At 50.2% G+C, this 16,186-nt stretch overlaps 1 protein-coding gene across 5 annotated transcripts in view; it reads left to right on the top strand.

Annotated features, from left to right (window-relative positions):
* The window catches only part of LOC310692147 (2-acylglycerol O-acyltransferase 3-like), a 53,800-nt gene that overhangs the window by 30,290 nt on the left and 7,324 nt on the right, over positions 1–16,186 (top strand). For 2 of the 5 annotated variants that reach the window (XM_083472759.1, XM_083472758.1), the window contains exons 3-6: positions 3,324–3,431; positions 12,342–12,412; positions 12,780–12,984; positions 14,469–14,640. The exons of 1 other annotated variant lie outside the window; for it this stretch is intronic. In XM_083472759.1, coding sequence (XP_083328885.1) covers positions 3,324–3,431; positions 12,342–12,412; positions 12,780–12,984; positions 14,469–14,640 — 556 coding nt within the window. Of the gene's footprint in view, positions 1–2,133; positions 2,232–3,323; positions 3,432–12,341; positions 12,413–12,779; positions 12,985–14,468; positions 14,641–16,186 lie in introns of those variants that run through there. 2 more of the 5 variants (XM_083472762.1, XM_083472760.1) reach the window with 2 other exon arrangements.

Here is a 16,186-nt window from a genome sequence, read left to right as displayed (position 1 = left end):
GGGGGGGGGAGTCAAAGGAAATATGATGTTTGTATTTTGATTCTTTGTAAAATTGAAAATGAAAGAGAGGAACCTTTGGCCCAGCATGGGCTCGAACCCACGACCTTGAGATTAAGAGTTTCCTGCCACACCCTCCAAGTGTCTTGATTTTCCAGGGACAGTCCCAGAATTCCGAAGGCCCTCCAGGCTTCTGATGTTTATTTGTGGATTTTAATTGTGGGTGTTCATGTTTTCATTGGATTGTTTTGATTCCTTGACTCCCTCCCTTGGCAATCTTCGCGGAGCTCTGGCCCAATGGTTGCCAGTGGCCTGAATTAATTAATTTTACAATGAATGATTTTAGAGTGTTGTTTATGTTATACTTTTATACTGTTTTATTGTTGTTAGCCGCCCTGAGCCCAGCTTCGGCTGGGGAGGGCGGGATATAAATAAAATTTATTATTATTATTATTATTATTATTATTTTTATTATTATTATTATTATTATTATTATTATTATTATTATATATATTTTTTGTAAACCAGTGTTTTACCTTCTGTGGCTAATGTGCCATTAGATTGTAAACTACGTCTTATACAACCAGAAATAATACTGGGCTCCGATACATCAGTATAGAAAAACATGATCTACAAGGGATGATCTTTGCTGGAGGTGCCAAAACGAGAATAAGCCTCTTTGAAGCGTCTCCTTATGCAATGTCTGATGCTTACAGATTTCTGGAGGAAAGTATTGGGATATATAAATGCTAATTTGTAGAGAGGCTGCGCTGCCCTGAGGCAGGAAGCAATGTCCTTGCCAGAAAAAGGTTTGCGTAATTTCTACCTCTGCCCGCGCCAGGCTCAGGTCAGCTTGGACCTCACCAGTGGCGTAGCGTGGGTTGTCAGCACCCGGGGCAAGGCAAGTACTTTGCGCCCCCCAACCCGTGGATTTGCGCCCCCTAACCCGTGGATTTGTGCCCCCTAACCCTAACCCCCAGATGTTGCGCCCGGTGTAGCCGGCCCCCCCCTGCACCCCCCACGCTACGCCACTGGACCTCACTGCCCTGCCTGGCAGGAGATGGAGGAGGAGGAGGGGGCAACCTTTGAACAGCACCCAGCACCCCCACCCACAGGGTGCTTCAGAAATCCCAGTGATTTCTCACCCTGTCTTTCTTCCAGGGGCACCTAAAGGCCATCAGGAGGAGCTGCGCTTGATCCCTTTGAAAGGGAGGCAGCTGCAACTGCGGATCCTCAGAGCACTCTTCACCTGCTCAGAGGCACTCTTTCTTCCCTAGAGCTACAGTGCCACCAAAGCTGCGATTCCTGCCTTGCAAGGGGTTGGGCTGGATGACCCCTGGGGGTCCCTTCCAACTATACCGCTTTATGGTTCTACCAGAAGTCCCACTGTTTTTGAAATGCGTCTGTTGTTTTGAAAACGGTTCTTCCCTGCTTTTTATGGCGTTTTATGCTGCTCTGACGCCGGCTTTGGCTGGGGAGGGGGGGATATAAATAAAATTTGATGATGATGATCTCCTAAAGCGCAGCTTCCTCTGTGGTTTGGAGAAGGGAGGCAGGCAGATGGGGCAATCAATCTTGGCACCCCAACCTTTGTCTTGTGGGCCAAGAGGGCGGGGCGGCCCTGGGATGAGGGCCAAGGGGAGGGAGCCGAGGGCCAGGCAGGGCTGGGAGTCAAAAGAAAAGAATCTGAAGGTCCTCTGGGCACGCCCAGTTTGGGAGCCACTGGGCTTGACCTTTTTAAGGTCAGGAATGAAATGACACACCTTGTCTCCTTTCGGAGGAGGAGAGCTCAGCCAGGTCCCCTTTGCCTCACCTGGGTGACAGCAGCGTCCTTATTGCAGGCCTACCTGGGGACCAAAGTGCAGGTGGCAGAGAGAGACTTGTGAATTGCAGCCGTGGGCAAGACAACGTCTTCTCCTGGACAAGTGAGCCTCTTTCCTCCTCCTCCTCCTCCTCCTGCCCCACATGCTGCCCCCTTCCCAAGGGTACGGCTGAAGGGGAGCAGCTGGGCTTTGGGATGCAGGTCAGAGGCCACCTGTGCTGAACACACCTGCATCTTCACGCTCTCCCTTCTGCCAAGGCAGGGGCCCCTCCTGGTTGGAGATCTGCTGCACATCCCCCCCCACAACTCCCCCCCTGTGACCCCCCTGAGACCCAGGGTCAGAAGATGGCTCTGAAGAAACACCTGGAGGCTCTTAGCGTCTTCCAGTTGGTCCTCACCTTCCTCTTCTTTGGTAAGTTGGGAGCTGGGGTGGGTGGGAAAGAGGGGCCGGGGGTGCTCAGGGAAGAGGGGCCGGGGGTCCTCAGGGAAGAGGGGCAGGGGGTCCTCAGGGAAGAGGGGCAGCTTGGCCTCCTCCTCTTCCCGGGGCCATGGCCCTTGGGAGGTCCTCTGGCAGGCCAGGCCCCTGTAAGAAACGTAAATCTGCCCGTATTCCCTTATGGGGGACACAAGAGCCCTTATAGAGTCCTTTGCAGGCTCTCCATCAGTCGGAGAAAAGAACAGAGGCCAAGCAGAGAATATTGAGAAGCAAAGCAGCTAGTCTGATCTTTATTGAACTGTTGCAACAGGGTGCCCCCTTCACATGCAGCAGGAGGACCCAGAACCCAGATGTGCCCGCCCTCATATAGACATTTTAAATTGCCAGCCCTGGAGTCCAAGACCACCCCCAGAAACATCACACCTACATCACAGAAAGGGTGGTCTACAGCAGAAATCTGAGTGCATTGTTTACCTCCTGTCTGGCAGGTTACCTAATAATGCTCACTTAACTGGATACCCTGGGGAGCCTGGCCAGTCTTTTGTAATGATAAATACTTAGTTCCTGAGCCAGGTCACAGGCTCACCCTGTTCATACACAGACATACCCTTAAGACAGGATTTGTGAAGGAAAAGACAATGGGGAGGCTTTTCCATTTTCCTTTGACCTTGCAGAGAAATCGTTTGGTCAATTTGGGAGCCAAAATGGTTCCAGGGCTAGGGAGTCAGCACCGCAGGGGGTTGGGCTAGATGACCCTGGGGTGCCCCTTCCAACCTAAAAAGTTCTTCTGGGTTTAGGGGGACTTCAGATCACATCCTCGGGGGGTCCCGTGAAATCGGGGTTGTGGTCCCAGGCAGGGCCTCTGAATCCCAGCGCTGCTTGTGGGTAGTGTTGGGCGATATATTGATATATCATCCACCACAAGTTTGAAGTCCACATTGTGATATTGGTTTCATTTTTTTTTAATTTATTTATTTGGTTTTTCAAATCAGAATTTTGCAATCACATATGCAGCATACAACATAAAAACAAGATTCCACAGAATCTCCTTCCCTCTCCTCCTCCCAGGTGCCTTCTTCTCCGTTCTTCTGGTCTACCTGCTCTTCACCTCCTTCTGGCCTATCAGCGTCCTGTATTTCGCCTGGTGGATCTTCGACTGGGATACACCACAGAGAGGTGAGTTCGATTCTCCCCAACCAGGGCCAGATTGGGGTTTGATGAGGCCCTAAGCTACTGAAGGTGATGAGGCCCTTTATATGTCCAGCTGTCCGTTGTCCACAACAAATTGTCACTGTTTTTTGAGTTGAATATATGCTATATGGTAATTGATGGACCTCATAGGCATCTCAAGCCATGCAAGCAGTCCATGCAGATCATAAGGTAAAGGGACCCCTGACCGTTAGGTCCAGTCGTGGCTGACTCTGGGGTTGCGGAACTCATCTCGCTTTAGTGGCCGAGGGAGCCGGCGTTCAGCTTCCGGGTCATGTGGCCAGCAGGACTAAGCCGCTTCTGGCGAACCAGAGCAGCGCATGGAAACGCCGTTTACCTTCCCGCCGGAGCGGTACCTATTTATCTACTTGCACTTTGAGGTGCTTTCGAACTGCTGGGTTGGCAGGAGCAGGGACCAAGCAACGGGAGCTCACCCCGTCACAGGGATTTGAACCGTGACCTTCTGATCGGCAAGTCCTGGGCTCTGTGGTTTAACCCCCAGCGCCACCCGCGTCCCAGATGCAGATCGTAGGTATACTATATATAGAAATGAGCAAACCAGGGATATTTTAGGGAACAGGCTAGCAGGCGGGGCCCATGACTTACATCACAGGAGCCTACACAACACAAAACAATGTTGATGTAGGTAGGTTTTATTTTATTTGTTTTTTATCTTATATTTCGGATATGTGCATCCAGGGTTTTTTCCTTTAATTTTTTGGGGGGCCCCCAAGCGACTGGGGCCCTAAACTATAGCCTGTTTAGCTTATAGGTAGATCTGGCACTGCCCCCAACCCTACCCGGAGGGCAGGTGAAAGGCGCCTCTCCTTGTCTGAGAAGGGTGCTGAGCCCCACACCCAGACCCACACAGCTGGAGCTGCTGCCTCGCCCTGCCCCTCTTCCTCCAACTCACCCCCTTCCCCTGGGGCAGCTTGCGACCATCCCAAACCTGTTTTCCTCACTGCTATTTACTGTTATCTATTTTCCAAGACAGCCTCCAATAAAATGGAACACAACACAATGGCAGAAGGCATTTCATTTCTCTCTCTCTCTCTCTCTCTCTCTCTCTCTCTCTCTCTCTCTGTATGCAGGGCAGAAAAATCAGCTGCATTTATTTATGTATTTATCATTATTACTAAATTTTGCTATAAAAACACACACGAAATCCTGTAATTGACAGGAATCAAAAGAACCCTCCCCAAAATATAACATAGAATCATAGAATCCTAGAGTTGGAAGAGACCCCAAGGGCCATCGAGTCCAACCCCCTGCCAAGCAGGAAACACCATCAGAGCACTCCTGACATATGGCTGTCAAGCCTCTGCTTAAAGACCTCCAAAGTAGGAGACTCCACCATACTCCTTGGCAGCAAATTCCACTGTCAAACAGCTCTTACTGTCAGGAAGTTCTTCCTAATGTTTAGGTGGAATCTTCTTTCTTGTAGTTTGGATCCATTGCTCCGTGTCCGCTTCTCTGGAGCAGCAGAAAACAACCTTTCTCCCTCCTCTATGTGACATCCTTTTATATATTTGAACATGGCTATCATATCACCCCTTAACCTCCTCTTCTCCAGGCTAAACATGCCCAGCTCCCTTAGCCGTTCCTCATAAGGCATCGTTTCCAGACCTTTGACCATTTTGGTTGCCCTCCTCTGGACACGTTCCAGTTTGTCAGTGTCCTTCTTGAACTGTGGTGCCCAGAACTGGACACAGTACTCCAGGTGAGGTCTGACCAGAGCAGAATACAGTGGCACTATTACTTCCCTTGATCTAGATGCTATACTCCTATTGATGCAGCCCAGAATTGCATTGGCTTTTTTAGCTGCCGCGTCGCACTGTTGGCTCATGTCAAGTTTGTGGTCAACCAAGACTCCTAGATCCTTTTCACATGTACTGCTCTCAAGCCAGGTGTCCCCCATCTTGTATTTGTGCCTCTCCTTTTTTTTTTTGCCCAAGTGCAATACTTTACATTTCTCCCTGTTAAAGTTCATCTTGTTTGTTTTGGCCCAGTTCTCTAATCTGTCAAGGTCGTTTTGAAGTGTGATCCTGTCCTCTGGGGTGTTAGCCACCCCTCCCAGTTTGGTGTCATCTGCAAATTTGATCAGGATGCCCTTGAGTCCATCATCCAAGTCGTTGATAAAGATGTTGAATAAGAGCGGGCCCAAGACAGAACCCTGTGGCACCCCACTAGTCACTCTTCTCCAGGATGAAGAGGAACCATTGATGAGCACCCTTTGGGTTCGGTCAGCCAGCCAGTTACAAATCCACTGAGTGGTAGCATAGTCAAGACCGCATTTTACCAGCTTCTTTACAAGAATATCATGGGGCACCTTGTCAAATGCCTTGCTGAAATCAAGGTAGGCTACATCCACTGCGTTCCCTTCATCTACCAGGCTTGTAATTCTGTCAAAAAACGAGATCAGGTTAGTCTGACATGACTTATTTTTCAGAAATCCATGCTGACTATTGGTGATCACAGCATTCCTTTCTAGGCGCTCACAGACTGTTTGCTTAATGATCTGCTCCAGAATCTTCCCTGCTATTGATGTCAGACTGACTGGGCGGTAATTATTTGGGTCCTCTCTTTTCCCCTTTTTGAAAATAGGGACAACATTTGCCCTCCTCCAGTCTGCCGGGACTTCGCCTGTTCTCCAGGAATTCTCAAAGATGACTGCCAGTGGTTCTGAGATCACATCTGCCAGTTCTTTTAATACTCTTGGATGCAGTTCATCTGGCCCTGGAGACTTGAATACATCTAAACTGGCCAAGTATTCTTGTACTATCTCCTTAGTTATTCTGGGCTGTGTTTCCTTTGCTGAATCATTTGCTCCAAATTCTTCAGGTCGGGCATTGTTTTCTTTATGGGAGAAGACTGAGGCAAAAAAGGCATTGAGGAGTTCAGCCCTTTCTGTGTCCCCTGTTTGCATTTCACCATCTTCTCCTCTGAGTGACCCCACTGTTTCTTTGTTCTTCCTTTTGCTACGAACATACCCATAAAAGCCTTTTTTGTTGCTTTTAACCTCTCTAGCAAGCCTGAGTTCATTCTGTGCTTTAGCTTTTCTGACTTTGTGTCTACACGTGCTGGCTATTTGTTTGAATTCCTCTTTGGTGGTTTCCCCCCTTTTCCATTTTTTGTACACATCCTTTTTTAATCTTAACTCAGTTAAAAGTTCTGTTGGTACTAAAGGGTTAAGAGGTAACAAGTCGCTCTAATCACTGAGCAGCTGGAAGTCATTAAGCATCCAGGAATGTGAGTTAGTTTGTATAAATAGTCAGTTCACCCGTATGTTTTCTCTCTCTCCTCCCCCCCCCCTTGACCTGACTCGCAGACTCAGTTTGTGGCCGTGGGCGTGTTTGCTAATATGAGTTAAGTTTAGAGTAAAGTTTTCTTTATGCCGGAGATAAAAGCATGTGTGCTTTATCGACAGGGTTTTTCTTTTGTAAATAAAGTTTTTTTTCCTGAGTTCCAAAGTGCTTGCTCCAGGATTCTTCATTGAAAGGTACTGACTCTCCTGCCTTCTTCAACCGCTGCACGAAATTCTCTGCTGAGATAAGATTTATGGCGTTGGAAGCGCACTGGACGTTTACTTAACATTAAACTAATTAAAGTTTAATGGACAAGTTCTTTAGATAGCCACCCTGGCTTCTTTAGGCACCTTCCATGTTTCTGTCTCATTGGTATTGCCTGAAGTTGTGCTTTTACTATCTCCCTCTTAACAAACTCCCAGCCATCATGAACTCCCTTTCCTTTTAGTATTACTGTCCATGGGATCTCACCCAGCACTTCCCTAAGTTTTATGAAGTCGGCTTTCTTAAAGTCAAGAAATTGAGTCCTAGTATGCTTGGCTGCTCCTTTCCGCTGTATAGTAAACTTCAGAAGAGCATGATCACTCGCGCCTAATGATCCTTCCACATCTACCCCACTAACCAGGTCATTAACATTGGTTAGGACCAGATCTAAAATGGCTGTTCCTCTTGTTGCTTCTCCCACTTTCTGGACAATGAAGTTGTCTGCAAGGCCAGTGAGGAATCTGTTTGACCTTATGCTCTTGGCTGAGTTTGACATCCAACAAATATCCGGGTAATTGAAGTCCCCCATTACTACTATCTCCCTTCCTTTTGCATGCTTGGCCATCTGTTCCAGGAAGGCATCATCTATGTCCTCCGTTTGGCTTGGGGATCTATAGTAAACTCCCACAATGAGGTCTCTGTTATTCTTCTCTCCCTTAATTTTGACCCAAATGCTCTCACTTTGACTTTGAGGTTCTAAATCTTGGATCTCTTCACAGGTATACACATCCCTGACATATAACGCCACTCCTCCTCCTTTCTTGTCTGGTCTGTTTCTCTGAAATAGATTATTACATTCCAATCGTGGGACTTATCCCACCAGGTTTCAGTGATGCCTATTATGTCATATTTAGTTTGCTGTACCAAGAGCTCAAGCTCATCTTGTTTATTTTCTTGGCAAATTGCCCTGCCGTCCAGCCAGCGCTTCCCCTGCGCAGCTCGGCTCGGAAGCTTGAAGCTGGCCCAGGCAGGGAGCAGAGTGCACGCAGCGAGAAACTGTTGCTGTGCGTGTGTGTAAAATAAATCAGGCTGCACGCACGGTGTCTTCTTTATCTTCTAAAAGTCTTTATTCGTGTAGAAAAACAGCTCTTAAATCTTTCCTGGCGACAACGCACACATCGTGCTTCCTCTCTCCGCAAAAGCGAAACAGAACTGAACACAGGAAACACTCCCCTCAGTATACTCAACCACGCCTCAGAATGTAAGACGTCACACAGAACCTCTTGACCCTGTAGGTTCTGATTCTCTCCACACCCCCTCTCGCCTTACAATCTGAGAGAAGTTGTGGACACACATATTTACAGACCCTTGAGAGTTCAACACCTTCCCCATTGCCTTTCGCCTCTTCCTGGCGTCTTTGTCAGGCACCTGTTGAACCTCCTCACAAATCTCAGATTCGCACCTAGCCACACCAACCCAAACACTAGTGGCTTCATACCTTTCAGGTGGAATTCCCTTTGTTGCCCGAGATGAACGCCTGGGCACAAACTGGGGTGCTTCTTCTGACCCACTGGGGCCAGCAAGTGCGTCTTCTTCATCAGACGACCCCCCCTCTGACTTGACCCATCTGTGAGCTTTCTCCATTACGCTAACAGGAGATGAAGGCTCACTTTTGGACACTCCTTTAACAACCCGTGGAGATGCCCAAACCTGTTCCGGACCTTGATCCTGGACCTGGTCCTCATTTTCAGGTTCAGCCTCTAGCTCTCCTTCCTCCTCAGATTCAGATAGACAATCTGAGTGAACGTCAGGACCATCCCTAGGCCGTGACCAACCACCCTGCTCACAGAACTCAGCATGCTTGCTGACCAGCAGCTTGGTCTGATCACCCTCTGGGTATGCAAACTTCCACCCATTTGTTGCAGGATCATACCCACAGAAGATCATTTCCTGGACCTTTGGACCACCCTGCTCTTGCAGAAACTTTGGTACCAACACCATAGCTTTCGAACCAAATACACGGAGGAAATGCAGGTTCGGCTTCTCTCCGTAAAGCATAAAATGCGGGGTGTCACCTACTACTGAATTGTAGGACCTATTCTTCGTGAAATTTACAAATTTAATTCCTTCCCCCCAAAAGCTTTGAGGCAAACCAGAGTCATTCAGTAGAATCTCTGTTGCTTGAAGCAGAGCTTTGCTCCTAAGCTCTGCCACTCCCTTCTCCTGAGGAGAAGTCACCTTGTGACGTATCCCTTTCTGGCGAAAGAATTTCTGCAGAGCAGACCCAGTGACCTCTGACCCTCGGTCACTCTGGAACCCCTGCACCTTGGTGGAGAACCTTAGTTCCACCTCCGCAATCCAATCTTTGATCAGTTGCGTTGCATCCTCTTTCCGTTTCAGAGGATAAAACCAGCCAACCTGGCTAAAATCATCCTGCAGCGTCAGCCCAAACCTGGCCCCGCCCAGACTCTGCTTTTGCATGGGCCCAAAAAGGTCTGTGTGCACAAGCTCAAAAGCCTTTGTGGCCACCCTCTCCACTCTGGGAAAACCACACCCTTTTACATTGGCTTTTCTGCAAGCCCTGCACTTTAAGGGTCTACCACATTCCCTTATTTCGCACCCTTTAGTGCACTCCGATAGCATCTGGATATCCTCACAGGAACTATGTGACATTTTCTTGTGCCACACGCAAGCACATGAAACATGAGCATGAACATTTGCAGACTGTGCCTGTACTTTCTCAGTACACCCTTCACCCTCCAGAGGTGTTTCAAGAACAAAAAAGCCGTTGTGCCCTTTTGGAACACTGATCAAGACTTTCCCCCCTCTGGAAATTGTGCAGACATCCTTCTCAAAGCAAATCTTATACCCCTCCTGTAAGAGACAAGGTACAGATAAAAGACAATGCTGTATCCCCGGCGCCACGTAGACTCGCAGCTGCGCCTGCAAAACAGAAACATAAACATGTCCAACTTTAGACAATGGCTTTTGTAAATCGTCTGCAAAACACACTGTCTTCCCAACCAAAACAGGTTTGCAGTTCCACATCTCAGCACCAGGTGTCTCAGCTATCAGATGTCTGTTGACAGTACTGTCAATAATCCAACGTATCACGTTGCTCTCACTGCAGCTGTCCTTCAAAGCTGCCATAGCAACAAACGTCCCGCTGCCCCCGTCCTTGGGGCCTTTGCAGGTGTCCTCTACAACCGCCATGGATGCAGTTAGCTGATAAGCGCCGTCTTCCTCCTCTGAGCCACGTACTCTCTGCGACTTCCCACGCCTGCCCCCTCTGCTGGACTGGTTGCCATGGAAACCCGGCTGATTCCCATGGGAAACAACCTTGGAGACATCCTGCCCTGTCTCCCTTGCTCTCTGGGGGCAGTTGCGACGCAGATGGTCAGGAGAATTGCAAACGTAGCAGCGATGAGTGGAAAAAGCCTGAACAGAGCATTCCGCTGGCCTGGCCCCTCTGCAACCTGAGGAGCCTCCCGAGCCAGCTTTGCCCTCTCTGATACGCCGTTCTTCTTCATCCCCCAAACGGCCTGTCACATAAGCCAGTGTCAGCTGTTGCGGATTCATAGACTCCAGAGTTAGACACAGATTGTCATAACTCTTGTCCAAAGAGCTGAGCAAGATATAAACTTTCAGTTCCTCAGAAAAGTTAACTTGCAACAATCTCAGCTGGTTGAACACAGAAAGCATCTCAGTCACATGCTTCCTGATGCTATCCCCAGGACGCAGCTTCATCTCAAACAAGCGTCTGGTGGTGTGTATCTTTGCCCCAGCTGTTGTTCTGTGGTGCACTCTTTCCAGTGCACGGTAGGCCTCATAAGCAGTATCAAGCCCCTCTACCAAAGGTAGCTGGGAACCATCCAAACTGAGCACAATAGCTCCCAGGGCCTTTTGATTCTTTCTCTGCGATGCGTGTGCCTCTGCAATGTCTGCTGCCGCTGCACCGGCCGCTGGTGGGGGTAGTGGAAGCTGTTGGACCGCTCCCCACAAACCCTTGGCTACCAGCCAGGCCTTCAGCTTCCTACTCCACTCCTCCCAGTTTTTTCCGTCCAATTTTTCAAATGGAACCGCAAATGATTCATGGCTGTCTGCCATCTTCTCCCCTGGGGCCCAGCTTACTCACGTATACAAACAGCAGCTCTCCAGCTCCCGGTCCAGCAGGTCAGCTCCTCCCAGCTGAGTTCGTCTGCCTCTCTCAACTTCAGGCAGGACTCAAAGCTGGCTTCAGCGTCGTCAGCTTGCCTTCAAACGCTAGGCACAGCTCCAAGCTCTCTGCAGCCTCTCCTCAGCTGGCTCCCACACACACACCGGCACGTCTGGCAACAGCTTCAAAGCGTTTGCTGACCATCCATAACCTCTTGGCAAATTGCCCTGCCATCCAGCCAGCGCTTCCCCTGCGCAGCTCGGCTCGGAAGCTTGAAGCTGACCCAGGCAGGGAGCAGAGTGCATGCAGCGAGAAACTGTTGCTGTGCGTGTGTGTAAAATAAATCAGGCTGCACGCACGGTGTCTTCCTTATCTTCTAAAAGTCTTTATTCGTGTAGAAAAACAGCTCTTAAATCTTTCCTGGCGACAACGCACACATCGTGCTTCCTCTCTCCGCAAAAGCGAAACAGAACTGAACACAGGAAACACTCCCCTCAGTATACTCAACCACGCCTCAGAATGTAAGACGTCACACAGAACCTCTTGACCCTGTAGGTTCTGATTCTCTCCACATATTTCCCATGCTTTGCGCATTAGTGTACAGACATTGAAGTCCATTAATCATTCCCTCGTGTCTCTTATTTAAGGATTTTTTCCTCCCACCACTAGGTCTGCATGCTGTTTGCTCCATTTGGTCTATGACATTTGGATGATCATCTTCATCAATTGATAGACTCCTACCTTCAGGAGCATAGAATCAGAGTTGGAAGGGACCCCAAACATCATCTTGCTCCTCGTTATTGATTGATTGATTGATTGATTGATTATAATTTTATTTATACCCTGCCCATCTGGCTGGGCTGCCCCAGCCACTCTGGGCGGCTTCCAACACACACACACAATAATAATAAAATATCTAGTATTAATAGTAACAATCAGATCCTAAATAAAAAGTCACAATAATTTTAAAATAATTTATACCAAGTAAAGCAATATGCAATAATCCATTGGAATCCAATAATAAACACTAAAATTGAACATCAGCACGTCATAATTAAATGAATTTTTAAGCAGAGATCGGGTGGTCACCTGCCAGGGATTCCTCAGCTGCGATTCCTGCGTTGCAGGAGGTTGGGATGGATGACCCCTGGGGGTCCTCTTCCAACCCCACAATTCTGACTCCATCCCCTGCCTGAACCCTTGTCTTCGCAGGTGGGCGCCGCAGCGACTGGGTGAGGCGCTGGAGAGTCTGGGAGCTCCACCGGGATTATTTCCCCATCAAGGTATGAAGAGGGGGCTGGCAGGGCTCCTGAAGGATGCCCGGGGTCTCTGGAACCCCTGGAGACCAGATCACGGAGAAGGAGGATGTGGTGGCTGTCAAAAGCTGCTGGCCATGGAATCTGTGCATGCCCACCAATGGAAAGCAGGGCACGCCTCTGAATGTGACATTCAGGTGTGAGAAGGGGGCTGGCAGGGCAACAGACGGTCTGCCTTCCTCCGAAGGATGTCCAGGGTCTCTGGAACCCCTGGAGACCAGATCACAGAGAAGGAGGAGGTGGCGGCCGTCAAAGGCTGCTGGCCATGGAATCTGTGCACTGACATTCAGGTGGGGGTCCAAATGCCAAAGGACTTGCCCCTCTTGCCTTGCAGCTGGTGAAGACGGCCGAGCTGCCCCCGACGCGGAACTACGTCCTGGGCTCCCACCCCCACGGGATAATGTGCACGGGGGCCTTTTCCACCTTCTGCACCGAGGCCACGGGGTTTTCCCGCGCCTTCCCCGGCCTCCGCCCCAGCCTGGCCCTCCTCGCAGGGCTCTTCCACATGCCCGTCTACCGGGAGTACATGATGAGCTCAGGTGAGGCCAACAGAGAGAGGAATGTTTGGGGTGGGGAAGTGGGGTGGCCCCTCCCCTAAGGACCATCTTCAAGAACCCTGCCTGGCCCATCCAATGGGAGGAACCACCCCAGTCTCAGGAATGCCCTCCCAGAGCCCCTCGGAATAGAATTCCCCAGCAAGAATGTCCATTCTTGGCTCCTGTGCAAATGAAAAGGGGCATTTGTTTGTGCAAATAATGATGATGATAATTATTATTATTCATACCCCGCCCATCTGGCTGTGTTTTCCCAGCCACTCTTGGTGGCTTCCAACAGAATATTAAAGACACGATAAAACACCAAACATTAAAAACTTCCCTAAACCTTCAGATGTCTCCTAAAAGTCAGATACTGCAGATTCTGGCATATAAGACGACTTTTTAACATCGGAAAATTCTCTAAAATGTCAGAGGTCATCTTATACGCTGGGTATGGGTTCGCTGGGCAGTGGGCAGCGGACTCTGTGCCGGGAGGAAGCTGCCCAGCGACGCTAAGCCGATTTTGCTGGGCGGCTTCCTCCCGGTGTGGAGTGGCCAATTTTAGGGGGTCATCTTATACGCCCAGTTCCCTAATACGCCGTAATCTACGGTAATTGTTTTTCTCCTTGACATCTGATGGGAGATCGTTCCACAGGGCAGGCGCCACTACCGAGAAGGCCCCCTGCGTGGTTCCCTGTAACTTGGCCTCTCACAGTGAGGGAACCGCCAGAAGGCCCTCGGACCTGGACCTCAGTGTCCGGGCAGAACGATGGGGGTGGAGATGCTCCTTCAGGTATACTGGACCGAGGCCGTTTAGGGCTTTAAAGGTCAGCACCAACACTTTGAATTGTGCTCAGAAATGTACTGGGAGCCAATGTAGGTCTTTCAAGACCGGTGTTATGTGGTCTCGGCGGCCGCCCCCAGTCACCAGTCTGGCTGCCGCATTCTGGATTAGTTGTAGTTTCCGAGTCACCTTCAAAGGTAGCCCCACGTAGAGCGCATTGCAGTAGTCCAAGCGGGAGATAACTAGAGCATGCACCACTCTGGCGAGACAGTCTGTGGGCAGATAGGGTCTCATCCTGCGTACCAGATGGAGCTGGGAGACAGCTGCCCTGGACCCAGAACTGACCTGCGCCTCCATGGACAGCTGTGAGTCCAAAACAACTCCCAGGCTGCGTACCTGGTCCTTCAGGGCCACAGTTGTCCCATTCAGGACCAGGGAGTCCTCCACACCTGTCCGCCGCCTTTGCCCCCCAAAACTTCTGTCTTGTCAGGATTCAACCTCAATCTGATAGCCACCGTCTCTCCTCCAACCACTTCTAGACACGTTGATCCTTTGCCAGCAACCCTTTTGTGCTTTAATAGACTCGCATAATTTCAGAGTTGGAGGAGAATCGCGAGGGTCCTCTAGTCCAACCCTCTGCAAAGCAGGGAACCCCAGGAAATGTTTCACACCCACAAGAATGTTTGCTTTCTCCCACTTCCAGGGATGGTCCCGGTCAACAAAAGGTCCCTGGACTTCCTCCTGAGTGCCCCCCCCGGGCACGCGGTGGTCATTGTGGTGGGGGGCACGTCCGAGTCGCTGGACAGCGCCCCCGGAGAGCAGCGCGTCCGCCTTCAGGGGAGGAAGGGCTTCGTGCGCCTGGCGCTGCAACACGGGTAGGGGCACCAAGGGGGCAAGGGGATGTCGGGGGGGGGGTTGGGTGCAGGTCAGCAATATCTCGGGCCTCGTGAGCATGGCAGTGCTTCCCAGTGGATTTTGCCCCAATGAAGCAATTGCGAGAACGGAAGGTCCCTGCCCTTCCTTGCTCTATAATTTCTCATTACATTTTTCATACATTTTCACAGTAACCTTCCCAACAAATAATTCCACTGTTCCATAAGTGGACTTTCCACCTACAGTGTTTTTACTCAAAGCTTTCCTACTGTGCTGTATCATCATCTATTACAAAAAGATTACTACAATTATTTTGTCATTTTTCTTCTGCTGCTTTTATCTTGAATCCTGTCCGTGATTTCATTTGACTGTAATCCACAAACGGCCTCCACCCTTCTGTAAGAAGTTCATCATTCTGATCTCTTAATTTTGCTGTGAGCTTTGCTATTTCTGCCTAGTCCATGTCTTTCAAAAGCCACTCCTCCTTCGTTGGGACCTTCTCTTTTCCCCAATTAAGTTTTCTCTTAATGTATAACAGGCCGTGGATTCCATATGCTAAGGTCCCTGACTTCCCACAGCCTAGCCTCCCTCGCAAGGTTCTTGGTTGGATTACATGCTCTCCCTGACCTGACATTCCATCTGTGAGTTATGAGCCATAACCTGTTCTGCTGAACATCTATTTTGACTGTGAACAGCTGAGTGCTTTGGCATCCAGCACTCTTCTGATGCGCAACTCTGCTCCTCCCGGCTTCAGCAGAGTATAACAGATAGTGTGTAGGACAGTGTTTCCCAACCTTTTTTGGGCAAAGGCACAATTGTTTCATGAAAAAAATATCGAGGCACACCACCATTACAGCCCCGTGATGTCAGCACGCAGCGTCACGCCGGGAGGGACATGAATTGCTAGCAAATTACATAATCACCTCCTTGAGGGCTGGCTCATCTTCTCCGAAGGCAGAACCCCATTAATTAACAGCACAGACTCACACTATAGCCAAGACGAGGGGGGAAAACCACAGTCATGCACATGTGGGGGCTAAATGAGGACGGAGACCGGGCAGAGAGCAGGGTTCAAATCACCCCACCTGGCCAGGACAATCCCTGGGTGCTCCCTTGGGCCACTCGCCTGACCCACCTCGCAGGGCTGTTGTTGCGAGGATAACACGGGGAGAACCACGCGCGCCCCCGGGAGCTCCTTGGAGGAGAAAGCGGGCGATGAATGCAATGCATGAAATATATGAGAGGCGACCAGGTTTTGCAGGTGAGGGGCCCCCGCCAGCCTCCGCTTCCAACACCCGGCACAACGACGCCGAAGTTTCCCAGCGGGCTCGGCTCGGGGAGCAGCGCTACTCCCCCCCGGCTCCCCTTCGCCCTCCTGGCTCTCTCTGCCGCCCACTGGGGACCCCCCTCACCTGCCAAGTCCGGAGCGCCGGTGGAAGTTGCATGCATGCATGCAGGGCGCCGCGTTGCCATTGCATTGCACTGCACTCCATGCAACGCCTGCACGCATGCATTGCCTTGCACGCCCGCCAAGGGGTCTCCCCGCGG

Source organism: Podarcis liolepis (assembly GCF_965112155.1).
Source record: "Podarcis liolepis genome assembly, chromosome: 13".
In the NCBI taxonomy this organism is placed as follows: Eukaryota; Metazoa; Chordata; class Lepidosauria; order Squamata; family Lacertidae; genus Podarcis; species Podarcis liolepis.
This window is presented reverse-complemented; position numbering and strand designations above follow the sequence as displayed.